Source organism: Biomphalaria glabrata, chromosome 9 (assembly GCF_947242115.1).
Source record: "Biomphalaria glabrata chromosome 9, xgBioGlab47.1, whole genome shotgun sequence".
NCBI lineage: Eukaryota > Metazoa > Mollusca > Gastropoda > Planorbidae > Biomphalaria > Biomphalaria glabrata.
This window is the reverse complement of record NC_074719.1, coordinates 43,612,384-43,633,184: the sequence shown is the minus strand read 5'-3', so window position 1 is coordinate 43,633,184 and position 20,801 is coordinate 43,612,384. Positions and strand designations below refer to the sequence as shown.

The window sequence follows — 20,801 nt, the reverse complement described above, 5'->3', positions numbered from 1 at the left end:
TATCCGGCAAAATGAAGAAAGGGACGCAAGAGCAGAGGAGAGAAGAGAAAAGTTCAGAATGCAGGAAGAAGAAACACAGTTCAAAAGAAAAATGGAGGAACTGCAGGTGACAGCAAAAATCAAGATGGAGGAACACGAATCTAAGGCACGAATTGCAAAGGAGTCCAAAACAGCTGAAGCCAACGACGAACCCAACATCAGAAATACAAGGCGCACAAAAATGCAGAAGTTTGTTGAAGGGACAGACAGAATGGATTCATTCATCCATAGGTTTGAAATGCTGATGAGGCTGGAAGGCGAATCCCAGAAAGAATGGGCCAGAGAACTCCTCAGCCTAGTGGGTGGAAGAGCACTAGATGCGCTGCAGGTGCTGAATGACAAGGACGTGGGAGACTACACCTTGCTAAAAAAGACTCTACTAGAGTTTTACCAGTGCAGTGAGGACGACTATAGAAGTAAATTCCACGCTCTGAAACCACCGAACGACGGCAACATGAAACAATTTGTCGGCGAGGTGAAAGCTACTTTCGAGAAATGGTTTCAGTCCTCAGGCATTGAGGAATCTTTCGAGAACTTGAAACAGTTCATCATAGTAGATAAAATAATTTCGTCGGCTGGGGAAAATCTCTTTGCATTCCTCCAAGAAAGAAAGCCCAGACATGTGGACGAAGTCCTGTACCTATGCCAAAGATACGTTGCTGCTCATCCTGGCGAAAGTTTGCAAAAAGCTCCTGTGGATCAAGCAAGTGCATTGTTTGCCACAACGGAATCCAAATTTACAGAATCTAGTACAACAGATTCAAGACAGAGTACAAGATGCTATACATGTGGTAGATTTGGACACGTGGCGAAACAATGTAGAGACACAGGCAGAAGAATGTATAAGAAAAAGGAAGTAGTGGCTTATGTAGGCGGGCTAGATAACAACCTGTCACCATATGTCAGCCCTGCAATCGTGAATGGTCATTACATCCAGGCAGCCCTAAGAGATACAGGGGCCACAAAATGTGTGGTGTTGGCAAAGTTGGTGAATCCTAATCAATATTGTAGGAAACGTTGCAGAGTTCAAGGTTTTGGTGGCCACATTAAGGAGTATCCGACAGCCAAAGTACATATCAACTCCCCATACTTCAACGAAATGGTGGAAGTAATAGTGGTGGATGAAGGACCATTTGAACTGCTGATAGGAAATGTTCCTAACATTGGTTTTCCAACAGAGTCTCAAATTACCAAATGGAAAGAAACTTATAGCTGGTGGCCAAGACAAGTAGAAGATATGGAACAACTAAACCGATGTCATGAAAATACAAATGTAGTACAAGAAACGATACAACAAGTAGAAACCAGGCAACAAAAACTAATCCAAGAACAAAGAAATGATAAGAAAGATACTGACCAGATAGATGAGAAACACAAACTTTCAGTTGACTTTTTCTGTAATCCATTTCAAAACGGCATACCATCAATAGCTGACCTTCGTGATAGCCAGATGAATGACATGGAAATAGCCAACATCATCCACAAGCTACAAGGTGGCGATACAAAAATAGGCCAACAATATGCCATGCATAATGACATTCTTGTTAGAAAGTGGACAGAAAAATCATCACTTAATGGCAGCACTGACGAACAGACCCTTAAAATTGTAATACCTAATGTGTTCCGGTCTGAAATATTAAGGCTTGGTCATGACATCCCTATGTCCGGACACTTAGGGATTGACAAAACACGGCGACGCATATACAAACATTTCTACTGGCCAGGCATTAACAGAGAAATAGCTGAGTACTGCAGATCATGTCATGCCTGCCAAATCACGGGAAAGCCTAATCAATCGCCTCCAAAAGCGCCTCTTCAAGAGAATATAACACCAAAAGAACCATTTTCACACATCCTTATGGACTGTGTTGGTCCATTGCCAAGGTCAAAACGAGGGAACCAGTACCTTCTTACCATAATGTGCAAGACTACGCGCTATCCAGAGGCAGTACCTTTGAGAAACATCAAGGCAACAACCATTGTGACAGCATTGTCAAAATTTATCACAACGTTCGGGTTGCCAAAGGTTATACAGACCGATCAAGGCAGCAATTTTATGTCAGACATCTTCCAACAGGCACTTCGTCAGATGGGAATTGAACACTCGGTTTCAACGGCATATCATCCCGAAAGCCAGGGTGCCATCGAACGCTTTCACCAAACACTGAAAAACATGGTGAGAACGTACGCTGAGACCGAGACAAACACTTGGGATGAAAACATTAACTTCTTACTGTTTGCTCTACGCGATGCCCAGCAAGAATCGACAGGGTTCAGTCCATTTGAACTTGTGTTTGGGCACACAGTACGAAGTCCATTGAATATAATTAAAGAAAACTGGATACCAACTCAAGAGGAAACGAAAGACTTGAGGGTATATGTTAGAAATCTAAGGGACAAACTTTTTAGAATTAATGACTTTGCTTATAGCAATCTTAGAGAAAGCCAAAATAAATCCAAATCTATCTATGACAAGAAGTCCAAACAAAGACAGTTTAAAATAGGTGACAAAGTATTAGTGGAAACGGCAACGGAAGGTGATGCCCTTCAGAAAAGGTATGATGGGCCATACGAGGTAGTGGGCAAGGAAAGTGATGTCAACTACACCATACATGTCCCTGGAAAGAGAAAAGGAAAAATTCGTTGTCACATAAACAGGTTAAAGAAATTTCACGAAAGATCCTCAGATCAGGCAACTGCACTAGCTATTGTAAAGAGTTCAGTCCCCATGGGAAAAGAGAACCAGGTATACGTGGATACCGTTCTCGACAAAGAAATCCCTACAGTTAAGATAAAAAATTCTGAAGCCCTGTGTAAGTTGTCAGAAAAATTAGAACATCTTAGTCAACGAGAAAGGGAAGCAATCAGTGATTTAATCGAAGCGTACCCGCAGCTGTTTTCTGATGTGCCAAAGCAGACAAACTTAGTGATACATGAAGTTAATGTAGGGGATGCAACTCCTGTGAAGCAACACCCTTACAGACTTCCTCTCGCCCAATCTCAATTCCTAGCTTCTGAGATAAACTATATGCTGGAAAATAACATTATAGAAAGAAGTGAAAGCCCATGGAGCTCACCATGCGTGTTGGTACCTAAACCTGATGGTACATATAGATTCTGTACTGACTATAGAAAGGTGAATCTAGTGACCAAAGCAGATGCATTTCCAATTCCCCGCATTGATGACTTAATTGATCAAGTTGGACAGGCCACCTATGTAACAAAAGTCGATCTCTTGTCCGGGTATTGGCAAGTTTCTTTATCGGAGGAGGCGAAACAAGTTTCTGCCTTTTGCACTTCAGATGGCCTATATCAGTACAAAGTTATGCCTTTTGGTATGAAAAACGCTCCAGCTACTTTCCAGAGGTTGATGAACAAAGTTATTGCCGACATCCCAAACTGTTCAGCCTATCTTGATGATTTAGTCATATACCATGATGACTTTGATGCTCATCTGGCTTGTCTAAGGACTTTATTTCAAAAGCTGAAGAACTCTAATATTACTATTAACCTTAACAAATGTGATTTCTGTAGAGCAGAAATACAATATTTAGGCTACATTGTGGGTAACGGGAAAGTTAAACCTATTCAGGCTAAAGTGGAAGCCATTCAAGAGTACCCTGTACCTAAATCTTTAAAGGAGGTCAGAAGGTTTTTAGGTATGACAGGATACTATCGTAAGCTTTGTTGTAATTATTCAGTTATAGCTGTCCCATTAACTGACCTCCTAAAAGGGAAAAGGAAATTTCAGTGGAACACTTCTGCTCAAAGAGCTTTTGAAGAGCTGAAATGTGTTCTCAGTACAGCCCCAGTTTTAAAAGCAATTGACCATTCTAAACCTCTCATTTTGCATGTTGATGCATGTGACTCTGGGGTGGGTGCGGTCTTGACCCAAACCGATGAAACTGGCAATGAACACCCAATATCATTCTTTTCCCAAAAATTTAAGTCCCATCAGATGCACTATAGCGTGGTAGAAAAGGAAGCACTGGGTCTTGTTTTAACAGTTCTTCATTTCAGCTACTATGTAAATAGTAATCTGTATCCTGTAACAGTATACACAGATCATAACCCCCTAACTTTCATTAACCAAATGAGGGGGAAGAATCAACGGATCCTGAGATGGAGTTTGACTCTCCAACCGTTTGATCTAAATATTGTACATGTAAAAGGGAAAGAGAATGTAGTTGCTGACGCTCTGTCAAGAGTGTAGATAACATTATACAGTAGAAGACAATCAGTCTACTGATACTTTTGTATTGTAAATAATGTTACTCAGACTTTTTCCTCTCCTTTGGATTAGAAGTGTTGTATAGACAAAGGACGATAATATTGAGCTGATGTAATTTTTGGGTTTTGAAAAAACTGTATTCTTTGTAAACAAGTTGAATGCCTTGTGCATCATATAATTTCCCCACAAGAGCATTTTTAAGGGGGGAGGTGTGACAAGAGGGACAATAAGGGTGGCTACCTTTATTTTTTTATTAGAGTTAGCCCCCTTTATGACTTGATTTAAGTCCCTGTCAATTGTTTACGATCGCCACTCTCTCTTGAGCCTTTCAACTGACCAGTGTATTTTGAATTAAATCTATATACTGTTTAACTCATTCTTGTGTTGTACTATTGTTGTGTTACTCAAGAGGAGTGTGCCACTGTTGTGGGAAGAGTATTTCGATAATGAGCTAAGTAGATTTTATCAATTTGTTAGTACTAAATTGATTTATGTAAATGGTATAGGTCTACTTAGTCTCTTATCCTCTTCTGTATGTTTTTTTGTTGAAAGACATATTTTGTTTAGATACGAGACAGTAGTGTGTCTCATGAATGACGTCATTTCATTGTTAATGTATGTATGATATTATTGTAAACTAATGTAAACCCTCGCTGTGGTTTTTGACATAAAATGTCTCATGAATGACGTCATTTCATTGTTAATGCATGTATGGTATTATTATAAACCATCTTTTTGGTTTTTCGGCATAAGACATTATTGTGCCTCTATGATGGTGGTCCTTTCATTATATTGACCTGAAACTGTCTTGCTACTTTGCTTAGTTTCATTATGTCATTTTCTTTTGGTGAGCCTTTATTGCAATTTATATTTTTCATGATCTTTTCCTTTTGTTTGTAAATAAACTCCTTTTTTGTTGTTGTAACTGAAATCTCAGAATTATTATTTGTTTGTCTCGGTAGTATTATACATCTAGAGGCTATAGTTATTAGCCTAGATAATATAATTGGGACCACAAAGTACCACTGGACTAACTTGCTAGTACAGTACAGGTCACTGGTCTTATGACCTATCCTATTTTTAGGTCACAAGGACATTAAAACAGAGTCGTATTTAACATTATGGAAGAGCTTTAAAGACTTCTACTGGGATCATTTTGCAATTGTTTAATTACTGGTATCTGTCTGTAAAAAATAATGTTTTATTTTTTTTGTTTTTGTTTTTTCAAGTGTCTTACATGGCTCTGATGTTTGCCAGAAATTAAGATAATCTCCATCCTTACCCAGACCTCCCCCAGGACTACGGAGGACTGCAAAGGGCAGGGTGTGAATCCGTGACCACTGATGACCATCGAGACGACAAAACGACAGTCCAGCTCGTTGACCGCTTGACCAAGAGATAACAGACATACTTAAAATGGCTGGATGGCTGCCTGGTCTTGGATGGCTGCCTGGTCGTGCGGTTTGCGCGCTGGACTGTCGTTCGGACTTATCGATGGTCCCGGGTTCAAACCCTGCCCGCTCCCATCCCCCGTCGTCCTGCGGCAGGTTTGGACTAGGAAGTAATTATCTTCAACTCTGAAGGAACATCCGAAATAAGTATAACATTTAACAAACATTTTACAAAACAAATGAAATCCTCCCGAGCGAAGTAAGCTTCAAGATGTGCGCATAGAAATCGATATCTATCAACTTTTCCGGCTTCTTTTCTGCTGGTGTAAAACTGCATTAAAGTCTTTCATGAAGGTTCGCCGACTCGCAAAAAGAGGACGGGACCTGGTAGCTAGTAAATTCTGTTACCGTGGCACACGCTTATGAGAGCCAATGAAAAGCTACTAGCATGATCATATTGTAACTAGACTCAAGCCTTATTTCCCGACAGACTACAATTTTGTTTAAAAAGGGTGACAAAAATATAGGTTGACAGTTGGATTAACTAGTCCGTGATAATACAAAGCATAGTAAACTTTAAAGATTAAGGCGAACCAGACATAGAATAAATAAAAATGCGCACTGATTGCTGATACCTACCTTAATCGCGATAAGTCTTGACCCATTCTGAAGAGGAACTTGTATTATTTATTCTACTAGATGGTAAAAAAAATATAAAAAATATAAATTGGTTAGAATTTATAAAATGTCAAGTAAAATAAAATAATAATAATAGTAATAATAAACAGATAGGCATCAATACAGATAAAATGGCTGCCTACGTTATTGCTATCTAAGCTCTTAGCTACATGTTTTTCTCATTTAGGTGTCCAAGTAGAGTTTGTTTGTTGTCAATGCTTGTCAAAGCATTAAGGATTTTTTTCCCTTTTTTTCGAAGTTGCAAGTAATTATTGCCTACTGTAATCCAAAATTATAAAAAATAAAAGCACGTTGAAGCTTGGCATCCGCTGAGATGAGCAAACTGTGGAAAATCTGGTACAGTAGCAAGTGAACTTTTCAGTAAAATAAAAACTGTATTCTTCTGTAGGAGTTTCTCTGTCCCTATATGGTTGTGAAAGTTGGACACTGAACGCTGAGACTGATAGCAGAATTTTAGCCTGAGATCTAATGTTACAATAAATTCTTATTATCAGATACAGGGAAAAGAAGGCAAATGAGTTTGTACTGTTTGTACTGCTACAAGTCAGCTTTCTGAACTGGTTTGGTCATATTGTGATGAGACCAATTCTGAGCTGGTTTGGTCATATTGTGGTGAGACCAATTCTGAGCTGGTTTGGTCATATTATGATGAGACCAATTCAGAGCTGGTTTGGTCGTATTGTGGTGAGACCAATTCTGAGCTGGTTTGGTCATATTGTGATGAGACCAATTCTGAGCTGGTTTGGTCATATTATAATGAGACCAATTCTGAGCTGGGTTAGTCATATTGTGGTGAGACCAATTCTGAGCTGGTTTGGTCATATTGTGGTGAGACCAATTCTGAGCTGGTTTGGTCATATTATGATGAGACCAATTCTGAGCTGGTTTGGTCATATTATAATGAGACCAATTCTGAGCTGGTTTGGTCATATTATAATGAGACCAATTCTGAGCTGGGTTAGTCATATTGTGGTGAGACCAATTCTGAGCTGGTTTGGTCATATTGTGGTGAGACCAATTCTGAGCTGGTTTGGTCATATTATGATGAGACCAATTCTGAGCTGGTTTGGTCATATGGTGGTGAGACCAATTCTGAGCTGGTTTGGTCTATTATGATGATACCAATTCTGAGCTGGTTTGGTCATATTGTGATGAGACCAATTCTGAGCTGGTTTGGTCATATTGTGGAGAGACCAATTTTGAGCTGGTTTGGTCATATTGTGATGAGACCAATTCTGAGCTGGTTTGGTCATATTGTGGAGAGACCAATTCTGAGCTGGTTTGGTCATATTGTGATGAGACCGATTCTGAGCTGGTTTGGTCATATTGTGGTGAGACCAATTCTGAACTGGTTTGGTCATATTGCAAGACTAAGTTAAGACTAAAGTTATCCTCCAAGGTACTGAGGAGGAAACAAGAAGAAAGAGTCGTCCAAAGAAAAGATGGCTGGACAATACAAAATAATGGACCAGCTTCTCTCTTGATATCCTGCTAAAAAACAGCTGCTGAAAAGTAAAAGGATTGGGTTATATGAAACTGCCACTGAAAAGTAAAAGGATTGGGTTATATGAAACTGCCACTGAAAAGTAAAAGGATTGGGCTATATGAAACTGCCACTGAAAAGTAAAAGGATTGGGTTATATGAAACTGCCACTGAAAAGTAAAAGGATTAGGTTATATGAAACTGCCACTGAAAAGTAAAAGGATTGGGCTATATGAAACTGCCACTGAAAAGTAAAAGGATTGGGTTATATGAAACTGCCACTGAAAAGTAAAAGGATTGGGTTATATGAAACTGCCACTGAAAAGTAAAAGGATTGGGTTATATGAAACTGCCACTGAAAAGTAAAAGGATTGGGTTATATAGAAACTGCCACTGAAAAGTAAAAGGATTGGGTTATATGAAACTGCCACTGAAAAGTAAAAGGATTGGGTTATATGAAACTGCCACTGTTACCCTGCGACGAAAGTCAAAGGACAGATGAGAAAACGCAATGTGTCCAGTATGGAGAAACTAGATTACTCCGTAATATCATTGTTGTGGCTGGGATAACCTTTCTTTTTTACCTTCAACTAAGAGGAGAAAAAAATAACTGCAAATTTTCTTGCAAACTACCTTGATTGATTCCGTGCAAAAAAAAAAAAAAATACACTACATCCATTACTGTCACGTTATTAAGTTAGTATGTTGCCCTTTCGATTTCGACTAAATTTAAGCTACGAGTTTTTTAGTAGGGAGAAAGTCAAATAATTCCTCCACATAGACATTATTTGCCTCAAAGCAGAAGACTTTAAAAATGTAATTCTGCAATGCTAAAATACACTTTAAATATCATCGGGCATGTTGGTTGAGTGGTAAAGCGCTTAGCTTCCGAACCGAGGGGTCTTGGGTTCGAATTTCAGCGAAGGCTGTGATTTTGAACTTTAGGATTTTTAGGACACCCTTGAATCCACCTAACTTTAATGGTTCCCTTTTACTTAGTTGGGGAAAATAAAGGCGGTTGGACGTTGTGGCCATATGACACCCCGTTAACCGTCGGCCATAGAAACGGCGAATTGGACATCAATGGCCTTTTCTCAGCCATTTATGGGAAAATCCCGAATACTAAAAGGAACAAATAAAAAGTTAGAACCAAATTATGGACAGCCTCTAGTTGTTTATTTTTTTACGTATTGTTGTTGCTGTTGTTTTACAGATTTCTTGGCTAAGTGGTTAAGTGCTTGGCTTCCAAACCTGAGGTCCTGGGTTCGAATCTCGCATAAGGCTGGGGTTTGGAATTTCGGGATTGGGTAGGGTGCCACTGAGTCCAATCTAATGGATACCTGACTTTAGTTGGGGAAAGTAATGGCGGTTGGGCGTTGTGCTGTCCGTTGGATAAAAAAAAATAGATAGCCTTAACATTATCTGCACTATAGACAGCAAGGTCCGAAAGGGGAACTGTACATCAGGGAAGTGGAAATATCCTGTATCAAACATGTAAATTTGGAAAGACAACAGAATGAGTAACACTTCCTGTTTTCTGTAACAGAAGAATTGCAAATACGAGGCTAATAGAGAGTGTAATCTGACTAGAAGATAAATACACAGAACAGACTTCAGAGAAAAACAAATAAAAAAAAAAGACTTACTTGAATGATCAGACTTCTCTTCTTCGCGAAAAAGAAAAAAGGTTTCAACATTTATTCAATTCTGATTGATATAATTTGTGCTGTAATTGTTCCGTGTCTTTTCCTGTTCGTAAGAAAACAGTGTTACCCGATAAAAATATTTACAAATTCAACAATTTTTGTAAAAATTTTATTAAATTTAATATTGTTTATAAAAAATTTCGTCATAAAAAAGTGAAATATTTTTTGAAAAAAAAAAAAAAAAAAAGATGAAAAAACAAACCTGTACTAAGCTTTTGAATATAAAATTACTTATAATTTAAGTTTCTTTTTTTTTTTTTTAAACAAAACATTCGCTAAATACACGCAGATTATTTAATACAAAATACAATTTATTTACTGTAAAAACAGCTACGTTCTAACGCATTCTCCACTTCCTATAAGAAATACAATTAGAAAACAGTACCTTATATAACAACCAATGTTTTATGCAGTCATTTGCTATGTTTATGGGAATTCCTGGGAAATGCTTATTTCTCTATAAAAAAAGGAATGACGTTAATGACCTCGGCATCAGCTGGTGACCTTGCTCCCTTAGCGTGTGTTAGATATTTAAAGTGCATTTTTTTTTCTAAAAAAATATATTATTAATATAATTATTGATTTTGTGAGTTTGTATGATAAATAAACCAAAAGTTCCTCTTTCAGAATACCAAGTTCATCCTACTTTTGGTCATTTGAAAAATTATCGTTTCAAGCTGAAATCACAAAATATGGTGACATCGGATTTCCATAAAGCTCTTCTGAATTTATAGCTCTAAAGGCGAACAAGGAGATGGGCGGTGGTGGGACAGACTGACAGAACACACAAAAAAAAAAAAAACATAAAAAATATCTTTGAAAATAAAAAAAAAAATCATGGAATTTGACCTTCTGGGGCGTGGTGGTTGAGTTGGAAAGCGCTTGGTTTCCAGAACGACGAGTCTCAAGTTCGAATCCCTATCCACCCTTGAATAGACATATATTGGCATCATGACACCTTCGTAAGCCGTCTTTCAAAGTTACATTTGTTACAGTAAGGTTAACCAAGATTAGTATATACATTTAAATTTCATTTAATAATAATAATAATAATAATCATTCTTCATTCTTATCCATTATTATTATAGCTTTTATATAGCGCTACTTTCATGCTTATAGCATGCTCAGAGCGAGCGCTTTTGGTCCAATCTCATTTGTGGACCAGTTTGGGGGGGGGGGGGTTTAGGAGTTGGCTTTCCGTGCTGCCTTTAGGCGCTCAGTAATCACAGCTCTGCCCGAGTCGTGTGTCTAACCTCGAGCCCCTTTCTAGGTAGCCAAGCCAAGTTCAAGCGCACTTGGCCTCTCGACCACGCTTCCATAAGGAAATTTGTCGTACAATTTGTGCATTACACCAAACAAAACATCATGATTACAGAAAACCAAAATATACATTCACACCAGATAGTTTCTATTTAAATGATTTGATTACCAGGGGAACAAAAGAGTTTTTGCGTTTGTGTCTTTTCTATCGGTGTCTTGCATCTCTTTTGTGATGGTAAAATCACTAAATTCTGACCCTAAGGTTTATTTTAATTTTTAAAAAATCTTTTTAGCTTTTTATGAATGTTTATCTCAAACAGCTGCCAAAATGGGGTTTGATTTTACCAGCAGCATTTAGGATTCTATGAAGTTTATTTTTATTTTTAATGTTCAGATTGCCATACCAGACAGTGGCTTAGAATAACTGCGCCGTACAGAAACAATCCCTTGCAGTAAAAGTTTTATAGAATAAATAACGAATATTCCACTCGGGAATCTTATAAAAAAAATGAAACATTGAAACGAAAATTTTACTAATTAATGTAATTAATAAATGAGAAAACGATATTTCATATTGAGCCTATGCTATCTTTAACGTTTACGTTTCTGCCACCGGAATGCACGAACGGACGGACAGACTGACTCCACAAAACTGATTGCATCTCTCAAAATGCACTTTTTAAGACGCCAGCAGTTTGTAGTGTGAGAATCAAAAACTCTCATTTTATTGTAAAATCAAAAGAGAACGTAGAAAAAAAGAAAAACAACGTAATGATGACTATTAGTTTTCCCATTCGTTTTTTTACAGGAAATATTGTCGTTCTTACACGCATTTTGTAATCTGTAGTTTATCCCATGATTCTATATAAACTGTGGTGTTTACCCAGTAACACAAGCATTTGGCGTGAGGCGAGCTCCCTTCGCTCTATTCTGTGGCCAGAGGTGAGCGATGCATAGTGATAAGAGTAAAGGAGTAGGTGCCTACTGTGGGTATATATATATATATACAGCATAAGTTGCATACATTTATGAATTCCCAATGTGTCGTAAATAGCAAGAAAAAATGTTGATGTCAAGTTGGTGAATACATATTTGCATAAGTGCTGCAAAATATTTCCTCCTCATTTGTGTTTTTTCACTAATTTAACGTAGACTTATTATTTCGTATGTATCTGAGTTAACTATAGATATCGAAACAAATACGGTAAGTAGAAATAATTTATGTATCATTTATTTCAAATGCTTTAATAAGGTCTCGTGAAATTTTAGATTCTTCTACTATACAATAATCACACTATATCACCTTATAAATCAAATAGATTAACGAATAGCATAGATGGAATACTTATTTAAAACATTCTTATTAGGACAAACAAATCACGATTAAATAAACAAATTGTGCGTTCAATTTTTTCCCTTAGTCTCAAAAGTCGACCCCTAAAGGTGTCACAGTCTCCTTTGACATTGCCTGTTAAATGTTCACCTCTGGTTGAGACGTTGAAAAAGACACGTGAAACTCCTGGTGTAGAAACATGAAGTAGTATGACTAAAATTGACTTGAGTTCAGTCAAGTCAAGGCAGTCAAGTGGTACCCTTTGGACAGGGCAGTAAAGTCGTATCTTTTGGTCCAGTACGGACGGTAGCGACTTAAAATAACTTTTGAGTTAAGTAGTCTTCTGATACAGTACACGTATTTTGATAGTTTTCTCTGGACTTAGAGAGTCAAGTAGTACCTGTGAAGTTTATTGTTACCCGCTGTGATGCGGATGTGATTAGATAAGATTTACTGTATTGGATTTATTTTACCGCTGTTATGTGTTATTTCATACTTGATTATTTCACACTAGATTTTTTTTTACTCTTAAGTATCAAACGTACAAAGCTGGTCATGTTGGAAACAAACGGTACATGCCTATAAAATATAGGTAGCTGTACGTAAGATCAATAGATAAACCTCTTAATGTAATATGTTTGTAAAATGTTTGACATGTTTCGGATGTTCCTTCAGAGTCGAAGATAATTTACTTTCTAGTCCAAACCTCCAGCAGGACGACGGCGGGTGGGAGCGGGCAGGGTTAGCGAAGAGATATGATTGGAACGCTGTAAGAAGGTTAGCTTTATAGGATGGCTGCCTGGTTGTGCTCTTTGCGCCATGGACTGTCGTTCGGACTTATCGATGGCCCCGGGTTCAAACCCTGCCAGCTCCCATCCCCGTCGTCCTGCTGAAGGTTAGGAAGAAACTAATATTGACCTAAATCTAATTGAAATCTTAACGTGACCTAAATTGTCGTAGACTTGTAGGCCCATAGTAGACATTGAACATTTTATACTGTAGATAAAAAAAACATACAACACAAAAGAAAATACTTAAAAAAAGGTCATATTGAGCGTAGTTCTATCATTTAGTTTCGATCAGTCATTTTATTAAAATTGTAATAGATCTAGTCTAACAATAATCAATGTGTACGATTAGAAATATTTTTAGCAATAGTATTTGTGCAGTGCAATTTCTTGCTATTTAGCTTTCTCAATACTCTTTGATCCTATACGCTGGTCTGTCTGGACCATTTGAGAAGGGAAGGGGAGAGAAAGAATTAGGTATCTATGTTAATTATATCGTGATCGCTTTTTACATGCATTTATAAAAAAAAAAGGAATGACCTTGTTTGAATTCAAAATCTTAAACATTATCAAGCCAACACACTAACTACTGTGTAGGTGAATTAAGAAAATATAAGATTTTGATAGTTATATATTGCTAGCTTTAAACTCTAAAGAGGCGACATAAAAAGAACAAAGGGGGATAATTCAACATATACCACCACATAAGTCAAGTTTTAATTTCTTTATTTCACAAACAAATAAATAAATAAATTACCAATAATTATTACACTAATTTTTTTTTCTTGATTCTTGTTTTGTCACGTAAGAGAAATTTTATGCAAATTTTCCGTTTGATTGAACATGTACTGCATACTTGATATCGTGCGATACATTTGTAGTAAGACATACAGATAGAGTGAGTTCAAATAAGGGTTGTTAAAATATGAATACAAATAGACATTTCGGAGAAATATCGTGTACTATATGTGTTGTGAGACATACAGATAAAGTGAATTTGAAATAAGGGTTGTAAAAATATGATTTAAAATAGGTATTTGTTTGTGATAATATTTTTGGTTTTCTCGACAGACAAATAATGTCCTGTTCACAGCCACCGCTAAGTTTGACTTTCTTGCTGGTAGGAAAAACCGGAGATGGGAAAAGTTCCACGGGAAACTCAATCCTGGGTCGTCAAGATGTTTTCAAAGAAAGCGACATGTCTGTATCAGAAACGACCAAAACTCAAGTCCAAACTGCTACGGTAGATGAATACAATGTAACTGTTGTTGACACACCCGGAGTGATGCACACTGGTTTGGACCTGGAAGCAATCAAGTTAAAAGCGTGTCGAGATATGCAAGAAGCCATAAGTAAATGCCCATCAGATGGCAAGATGGCGGTCATTCTTGTTTTCAAGTACGGCAACCGGTTCACTGAAGAAAATAAAATAATGCTTGATGTTCTAAAACAAATGTATGGTGAGGAAAATCTATGCAAATCTTGTGTTATTTTAATTACGTATGGCGATAATTACAGAAAGACATACCAAGGAGGACTGCCATTCGAAGATTGGATTAGGGAGCAAAATGAAGAAAAGAAAGAATTAGGTCAATTATTTCAATTAGTTCAAAATAGATGCATCCTATTCAATAACAGATGTAAAGATTTGAAAGAACAAACAATGCAAAGACGAAAACTCATTGACATTGTGAACGAATTGGATCAAGGCTACACAAAAACACAATTTCTAAAACTGAGCAAACAACATCATAGATTTATCTTGGATACACAATTTCCGAGAATTGACAGGGAATACAAACAAAAAATACAGAAACTATTTGATTCGTTCTTTTCTATCCTTAGTTCACCGAGAAACCCTGATAGGTTCGAGGATTTGCTACAAAAATCAGGGAACTATTTGAAAAAATTGAATGAAAAAGATGACCCACAAGAAATATTCTATGATGATGGTGAACCGCTAGTGTTTCATGAGCTACGCGAACAATTAAACACACTGGAATCAATGATTGTCAGAGAGAAACATGTAGATGAGATAGATAAAGAGTTGGACCAACTTATAGAGAATTTAGAACACAATATTGTCATGAATTCATTTGATGATCTTGCATCTTTCGAAAGCAAATTAAAGGACATTAGAAGTAACCCTGACTGTTCAAATAATAATCATAAAATAGAAATAGTAAATAAAAAAATTTTGATGGCTAAACAAGCTATGACGAAACATTCGCTAGAATCTCAAGTATCTCAACTAAAGAAGAATGTAGGTACAACTAACTTTAAAGATCTTTTTAGAAATTACGACCCCTTTTTTAAAAGTCTAAAAGATTTAAGAGATACTATCGATGACGAAAATCAGAGGCTTGGGGAAATGGACGATCTACTACAAGACGTTGAAGACTTAACAACACGTGCTGAGTGCCAAAAGCAAGACCGTAATAAGAAACTATTCTGGGGAGTGACAATGGTGGCAATGACGGGTATTAGCTTTGCAGTAGCATTTATTCCTATTGTTGGCCCACCTTTAGCCTTGGTATGTTCAACGACAACAACTTTCGGAAAAGCTGTTGACATTTGGATGACTCGTCGTCAAAGGTTTAAAGATTTAGGTAAGTTACTTGCTAAAGAAATTGAGATAAATGCTAAAGTTAATCCTTTATTGGCTTATAATTCATTCTGACAACTTTATTTACATAGAGTTTCTTCGACTCAGAAAATTGAGGATGAGTGCAGTGTTTCACACGATAAAGCAAGCCTAGTTCGGACCTGCATATTTTTTTTCCCCATCTGATGCAGACAAGGCCGTTATCTAACGGAGCTCTAATTAGATTTTCTTAGCGTCTTCTGCGCCTGTTTTTTTTATAAAGGCTTTCATTAGGGACATTAAAAGCGAGTTCCTTGGTGTTTTGGAGAAATATTAGGATGTCTCTTTCCGTGGCTGCAGGCTACTTTCCTCTTTACCAGTGAAATCGAATTAGGGCCTGTGTTGATCTTTATAGCGTTTCACTTGCGCTTTCCTATGATAAGTTCTGCCTTCTCCTCCCCCCCCCCCCCCCAAAAAAAAAAAAAAGAAAAAAAAGATTGCCTTCAGTATGCGGTCTTCGCGTACGCGAGATTAGCGTCCGACCCAGTAGAATACTAAATGGGAATACCGTACAACCCACACCGGACTCCAACAGAATATTCTTATTTGTTTGTTAAGTGTTGTGATTGTTGTGAACTCCTTACTGGGATTATACTTGACACAGAACGTACTAGTAATACTTCTTTCAATAACTTAAAGAGACGCCAGGGATGAATTAACAACAAAAATATAACTTTAATAGAAGTAATCAGGGTATCTGTAGTTAAAGACAACGCATCAAACGTTAACTAAATGAATACATACATAATTATAAAACTGACTTCTATATTACTCATATCGTACGAATAGGCTCAGGCCTCAGCCAACAACAACAATAACAAAACTTGAAGCGCTGTCACTCTGTCCCAACCAATGGATCAATGAAAAAAATAGTAAAATAATAAATAAACATAGAATTCCTTTAATCTTATAACCCAGGTTGTATCAACTGCTGTTTGCAATCCTATAAACAAACATAACCACCACTGTTGGTTGAATGACTAACATGTTTCGGATGTTCCTTAATAGCTGAAAATAACTCCACAAACTCTAGTATATGATGCCCAGCATTTTTCTGTCGCGTTTATTCTGAACAGCTTGAATTATTCATGCAGGCTCAGCCACTTTCACAAATAAAGAATACAGTTGTAATTTTACTTGGAGGCTGATCGTAACACCTCTCTTCGCCAATGTAATGCCTCTATTGATGAGAGATGTCTTTGGGTTGTGTTAGGGCCTCTTCTGGCCTTGTCAGAATGTTCTTTGTGTTATTAATGAGTATCCTCATACCCTTCAACTTTATTGATGCGTAGTTTTACTAAGGTTGCTAAGTAATAGAACCACAGCACTTATACTTAAAACAGACTCTCTATTAGCAGACGAAATATTTATTCTTCATAATAAAGTATACAATAATTGGCAATCTCAGCCATCAAGAAATATGCATAAGACCTAAGTACATTAGAATCCAATCGAATACATTTAGATACACCACATACGCTCCTTACTCTCAGGAGTCCAAAAATCACCCCGTGGTCAGTTATTTGACCAAGCAAAATCTCGTGCTAACTGCACGGAATAGTCAAATGACTACAAATCACTAAATATTACAGGGGTTCTAAAACTATTATGTGACACTGATGGTCACTCTTCCAGATTTTTCACCATTTTCCTTAATATCCCCTCTCCTTCTTGGTGAGCTTTTTTGAGGATGGGATTGTATTGTTTTGCAAACAATGATTATTGTAAAGATATTGTCAATTGATATTAATCATAATCATAATCATAATTACTCAATCACATTGTATATAACTTTAGGTATTAATAAGGTATTAATAGCCAATTACACATTCACCCGTCGTTCATTAGACTTTGGTGCAAGAAACAGCCAGTGCAATGTAATGATTTGCAACACTAATAATCCATTATGACCAAAAAACATATTGTTAAATATATTTTGTAAACAGATCAACATAATCAGTTTATGTAACCATTTACCGCCCTCATAGTGCCTTTTTTGTCAAAATTAGCAGCGAAACAACTAGCATTTCCGTTTAGTACTATCTGTGGCTCTACCCTACGACCAGGCATAAACTGTGGTTAATATTCATTTCGCTCAGGGTTTTGAAGAACTTTTCTGTAAATGAATATTTAACTTATTTGGAAAGTTAGCTGAAAAATTCTATGTACAGTCAAACCAGGTTACGACCAAACTGATCAGGTCCCAAGCTTTTTATTTAATACTAGTCAACCGGCGGCGTAGCATACATAGCCCTGTTTTGCAGGGCCGACCTTGCAACCTATGCGACCGCAGTAGGCCCCGCACTTTCATAGGACCCGCACTTTTATAGGGCCCGCTCTAATTCATGGTGTAGAAATTATTAAATGAAACCATTTTATAACTTAAAAGAGATTTCCCGCGCCCACCTGTCGATTTTACCAGGAGCACTTTCATAGGACCCGCGCTTTCATAAGACCCGCACTTTGACAGGACCCGCGCTAATTCAAGGTGCATAAATTAATTAATTAAACCATTTTAAAACTTAAAACAGACTTTCCGCACCCTCCTGGCGATTTACCAGGAGCTCCTGGGAATCTCCCAAAATAGCAAAATATACGAAAAAGTTCTTAAAATATACGGAAATATATACACGAAAATTGTCATTTTGGGTGTCATTCAATATGGAAAACGCCTATCTTACGCGCGGCATTATGCATCAGCCGTAATTGTGTAGGATCTATATATTAGAGTTTATTTTTAAAAATATTTATTTTATGTAAAATATTCTTTTTCTTTTAAAATTTAACTTGGATTTGTTTCAGCTATGTCCAACATAAATCATTTCACTTTCTTGTTGGTCGGAAAAACTGGGAGTGGCATAAGTTCAACAGCCAACTCATTACTGAAAGAGTGCGTGTTCAAAACCAGTGATAAATCAAAAACAAAATCATCACACGTACGCATTAAAAAAAACGTTACCATAGATGGAATGAACTTGACAGTTGTTGATACGCCTGGACTTATGCACACAGGTCTGAGCTCAAACGAAGCTAAGTTAAAAGCTTGCAATGATTTGCAAGAAGCAGTCAGCAAGTGTCCAGACCAGGGTAAATTGGTCATCATTATTGTTTTGAAGTATGGTGACCGTTTTACTGAGGAGAACAGAACAATGATTCAAATTCTGAAACAAATTTTCGGTGAAGACAATTTCGGTCAGTCTTTTATTCTGGTTGTGACTTTTGGCGATTTGTATGACCTCAACTATCCAGATGGACATAAGTTCGACGTTTGGCTGAAAGCTCAAACGAATGACCTAGGTCATTTGCTGTCTCTGGTGCAGTACAGATGTGTCAAATTCAATAACATTTGTAAAAAAGGAAAAAAACTGAAGATTCAAAGACAAAAATTATTTGAATTAGCAAGTAGTCTGGATTACAGCTACTCCAAAGAACAATTTCAACTATTAAGAAAACAACAGCACAGACTTATGTTGGAAGCCAAATTGTCAGAAAAACAAGCCTACTATAATCTAAAAAAAGTAGAGTTTTGTACTAAATTGTATATCATTTTTTTGACAACCAGAAATTTGAACAGTTATGAACTACTGAACAGAGAAATAGGTCAGATTCTGAAAGAGATAGAAGAGTCTGACAATGCTGACACCATTTTGTACAGGGAGGGGGAGTCTCGACTCTTTGCTGGCTTTCAAACGAGCTTAGAAGCCATACAACGAAATGTGAAAAGGGAGCAAACTCTCGTAAGACACGAAAATGAGATTGATGAGTTAACAGGAGACCTAAATAAAATGATAGAGGAGAATAGATTCGATAAACTCAGTCGTTGCAGTGAGCGCTTTAATGGTCTTCTAAGAGATGATATCTCTAACAAGGACCTGCATCACGTGACTTCAAAATTAAAAGAAGCCCAATTAAAATTAAAAGAAGCCAAACGAGATAAATTAAATTTAGAGTTTGGCGCAAAAATTTATACATTACAGGAGGACTTCGGGAAAATTAATTTACCAGTCTCGTCTAGGACATTTACCTCGTTACGCAATCGGCTTGACGAGATAGAGCAGACACTGACAACTACATGTTCGGATGATGTAGAAGGGCTGGAAGACTTATTAAATGATGTCAATGATTTAAAATTACAAATGAATGAATTCGAGGAACAGAATACGAAATTCCTTCCAAAAGATAATTGCAGTTCTACTACTTGGCTAATAATAGCGGTAATTATTGTAAGCGTGAGTATCATACCAACTCTAGTTACCGACAACAGTTGGGTTGTTTTTGTCGTAGCTGTATCATTGACTCTACTATTAATCAAATTTTTGTATTCGTGGCTGAGCCAGTTCATTGCTAAAGTCTTAGCGCTAAGAGACCTAGGTGTGAACATTTGGTAGATCTATTGTCCTAGTCTAGATTTATAGATGCAGATCTAGTTATAAGTCTAGGTTAGGATTTTTTTCTTCCTCTATTTAGCGTGGAAGACTATTGGATTTCAGACTAGACCAAAGACCTATATGGTTCAAACAAAAACAGTTTTTCCATCAATTTTATTAGCTAAGAATGTAAATAATATAGACAAGATGTAGACCCAAAGCCTGTAGTACAAAGCAACAAGCATGAATGTGGCAACAACAAAACAGAATCATTTGAGGTAACGTTAGGCTTTGACTGGATCTCTTGTAGTGGGGTGAGGTGGGCCTTTGTTTGGGAATTAAAGAAGTCCTAATAAAATATCCTCATCTAAAGGAATTAGGGGTTATGAACCATTCACTTCTGATTAACTGTAATGAAAATATTAGTAACCTTAAATTGATTAATATATGAAAAGTTATATAACTTATATCAATCTATCTATCTATCTATCTATCTATCTATCTCTATCTATCTATCTATCTATCTATCTATCTATCTATCTATCTATCTATCTATCTATCTATCTATCTATCTATCTATCTATCTATCTATCTATCTATCTATTTATCTATATCTATCTATCTATATATATATATATAATATGTAATATCAATATCAATCAATAGACATATTATCCTTTGCAATAAAAAAAAAAGATAAGTAGTGCTGTCTGCTTGAGACTGTTTGAAAGTCAAGAAAGTCAAATCCCTTTAGACACTTGACAAAAGACCAGGGAATGACTTCTTTTAAAAGTACTCGCTAAGGTCCGCCTCTGAGCTTGGGTAAGGTACAAACTCTCTTTGTAAGGCTGCTTTATACT

The 20,801-nt window shown here is 36.8% G+C and overlaps 3 protein-coding genes across 13 annotated transcripts in view; 1 reads left to right on the top strand and 2 right to left on the bottom strand.

Moving 5' to 3' along the window:
- The window catches only part of LOC106072018 (uncharacterized), a 61,258-nt gene that overhangs the window by 3,100 nt on the left and 37,357 nt on the right, over nt 1–20,801 (bottom strand). For 2 of the 11 annotated variants that reach the window (XR_008779616.1, XR_008779615.1), the window contains exons 6-7: nt 9,490–9,592; nt 6,301–6,356 (exon numbers count right to left, since the gene is read on the bottom strand). Coding sequence is in view for 9 of the 11 variants with exons in the window: in XM_056039876.1 (XP_055895851.1) it covers nt 6,301–6,326 (26 nt within the window). In the remaining 2 variants the exon portion in view is untranslated. The other 9 variants (XM_056039876.1, XM_056039878.1, XM_056039872.1 and 6 more) reach the window with 9 other exon arrangements.
- Nucleotides 6,898–7,434, bottom strand: LOC129928405 (myosin light chain kinase, smooth muscle-like). Its single transcript, XM_056042648.1, has one exon. It carries the CDS (start codon nt 7,432–7,434, stop codon nt 6,898–6,900), a length of 537 nt encoding a protein of 178 aa, XP_055898623.1.
- The window catches only part of LOC106072016 (uncharacterized), a 12,439-nt gene continuing 3,315 nt past the window's right edge, over nt 11,678–20,801 (top strand). Inside the window, exons 1-3 of the mRNA XM_013232259.2 lie at nt 11,678–11,751; nt 14,002–15,539; nt 18,377–20,801. The exon at nt 18,377–20,801 is cut by the window's right edge and continues 3,315 nt beyond it. Of these exons, the coding sequence (XP_013087713.2) occupies nt 14,009–15,539; nt 18,377–19,962 (3,117 nt within the window). The 5' untranslated portion in view covers nt 11,678–11,751; nt 14,002–14,008 and the 3' untranslated portion in view covers nt 19,963–20,801. The remainder of the gene's footprint in view (nt 11,752–14,001; nt 15,540–18,376) is intronic.

Bases quoted from the DNA above. Each gene is read 5' to 3' on its own strand.
- LOC129928405 (XM_056042648.1), bottom strand. From the start codon at position 7,434: ATGACCAAACCAGCTCAGAATTGGTCTCATCATAATATGACCAAACCA.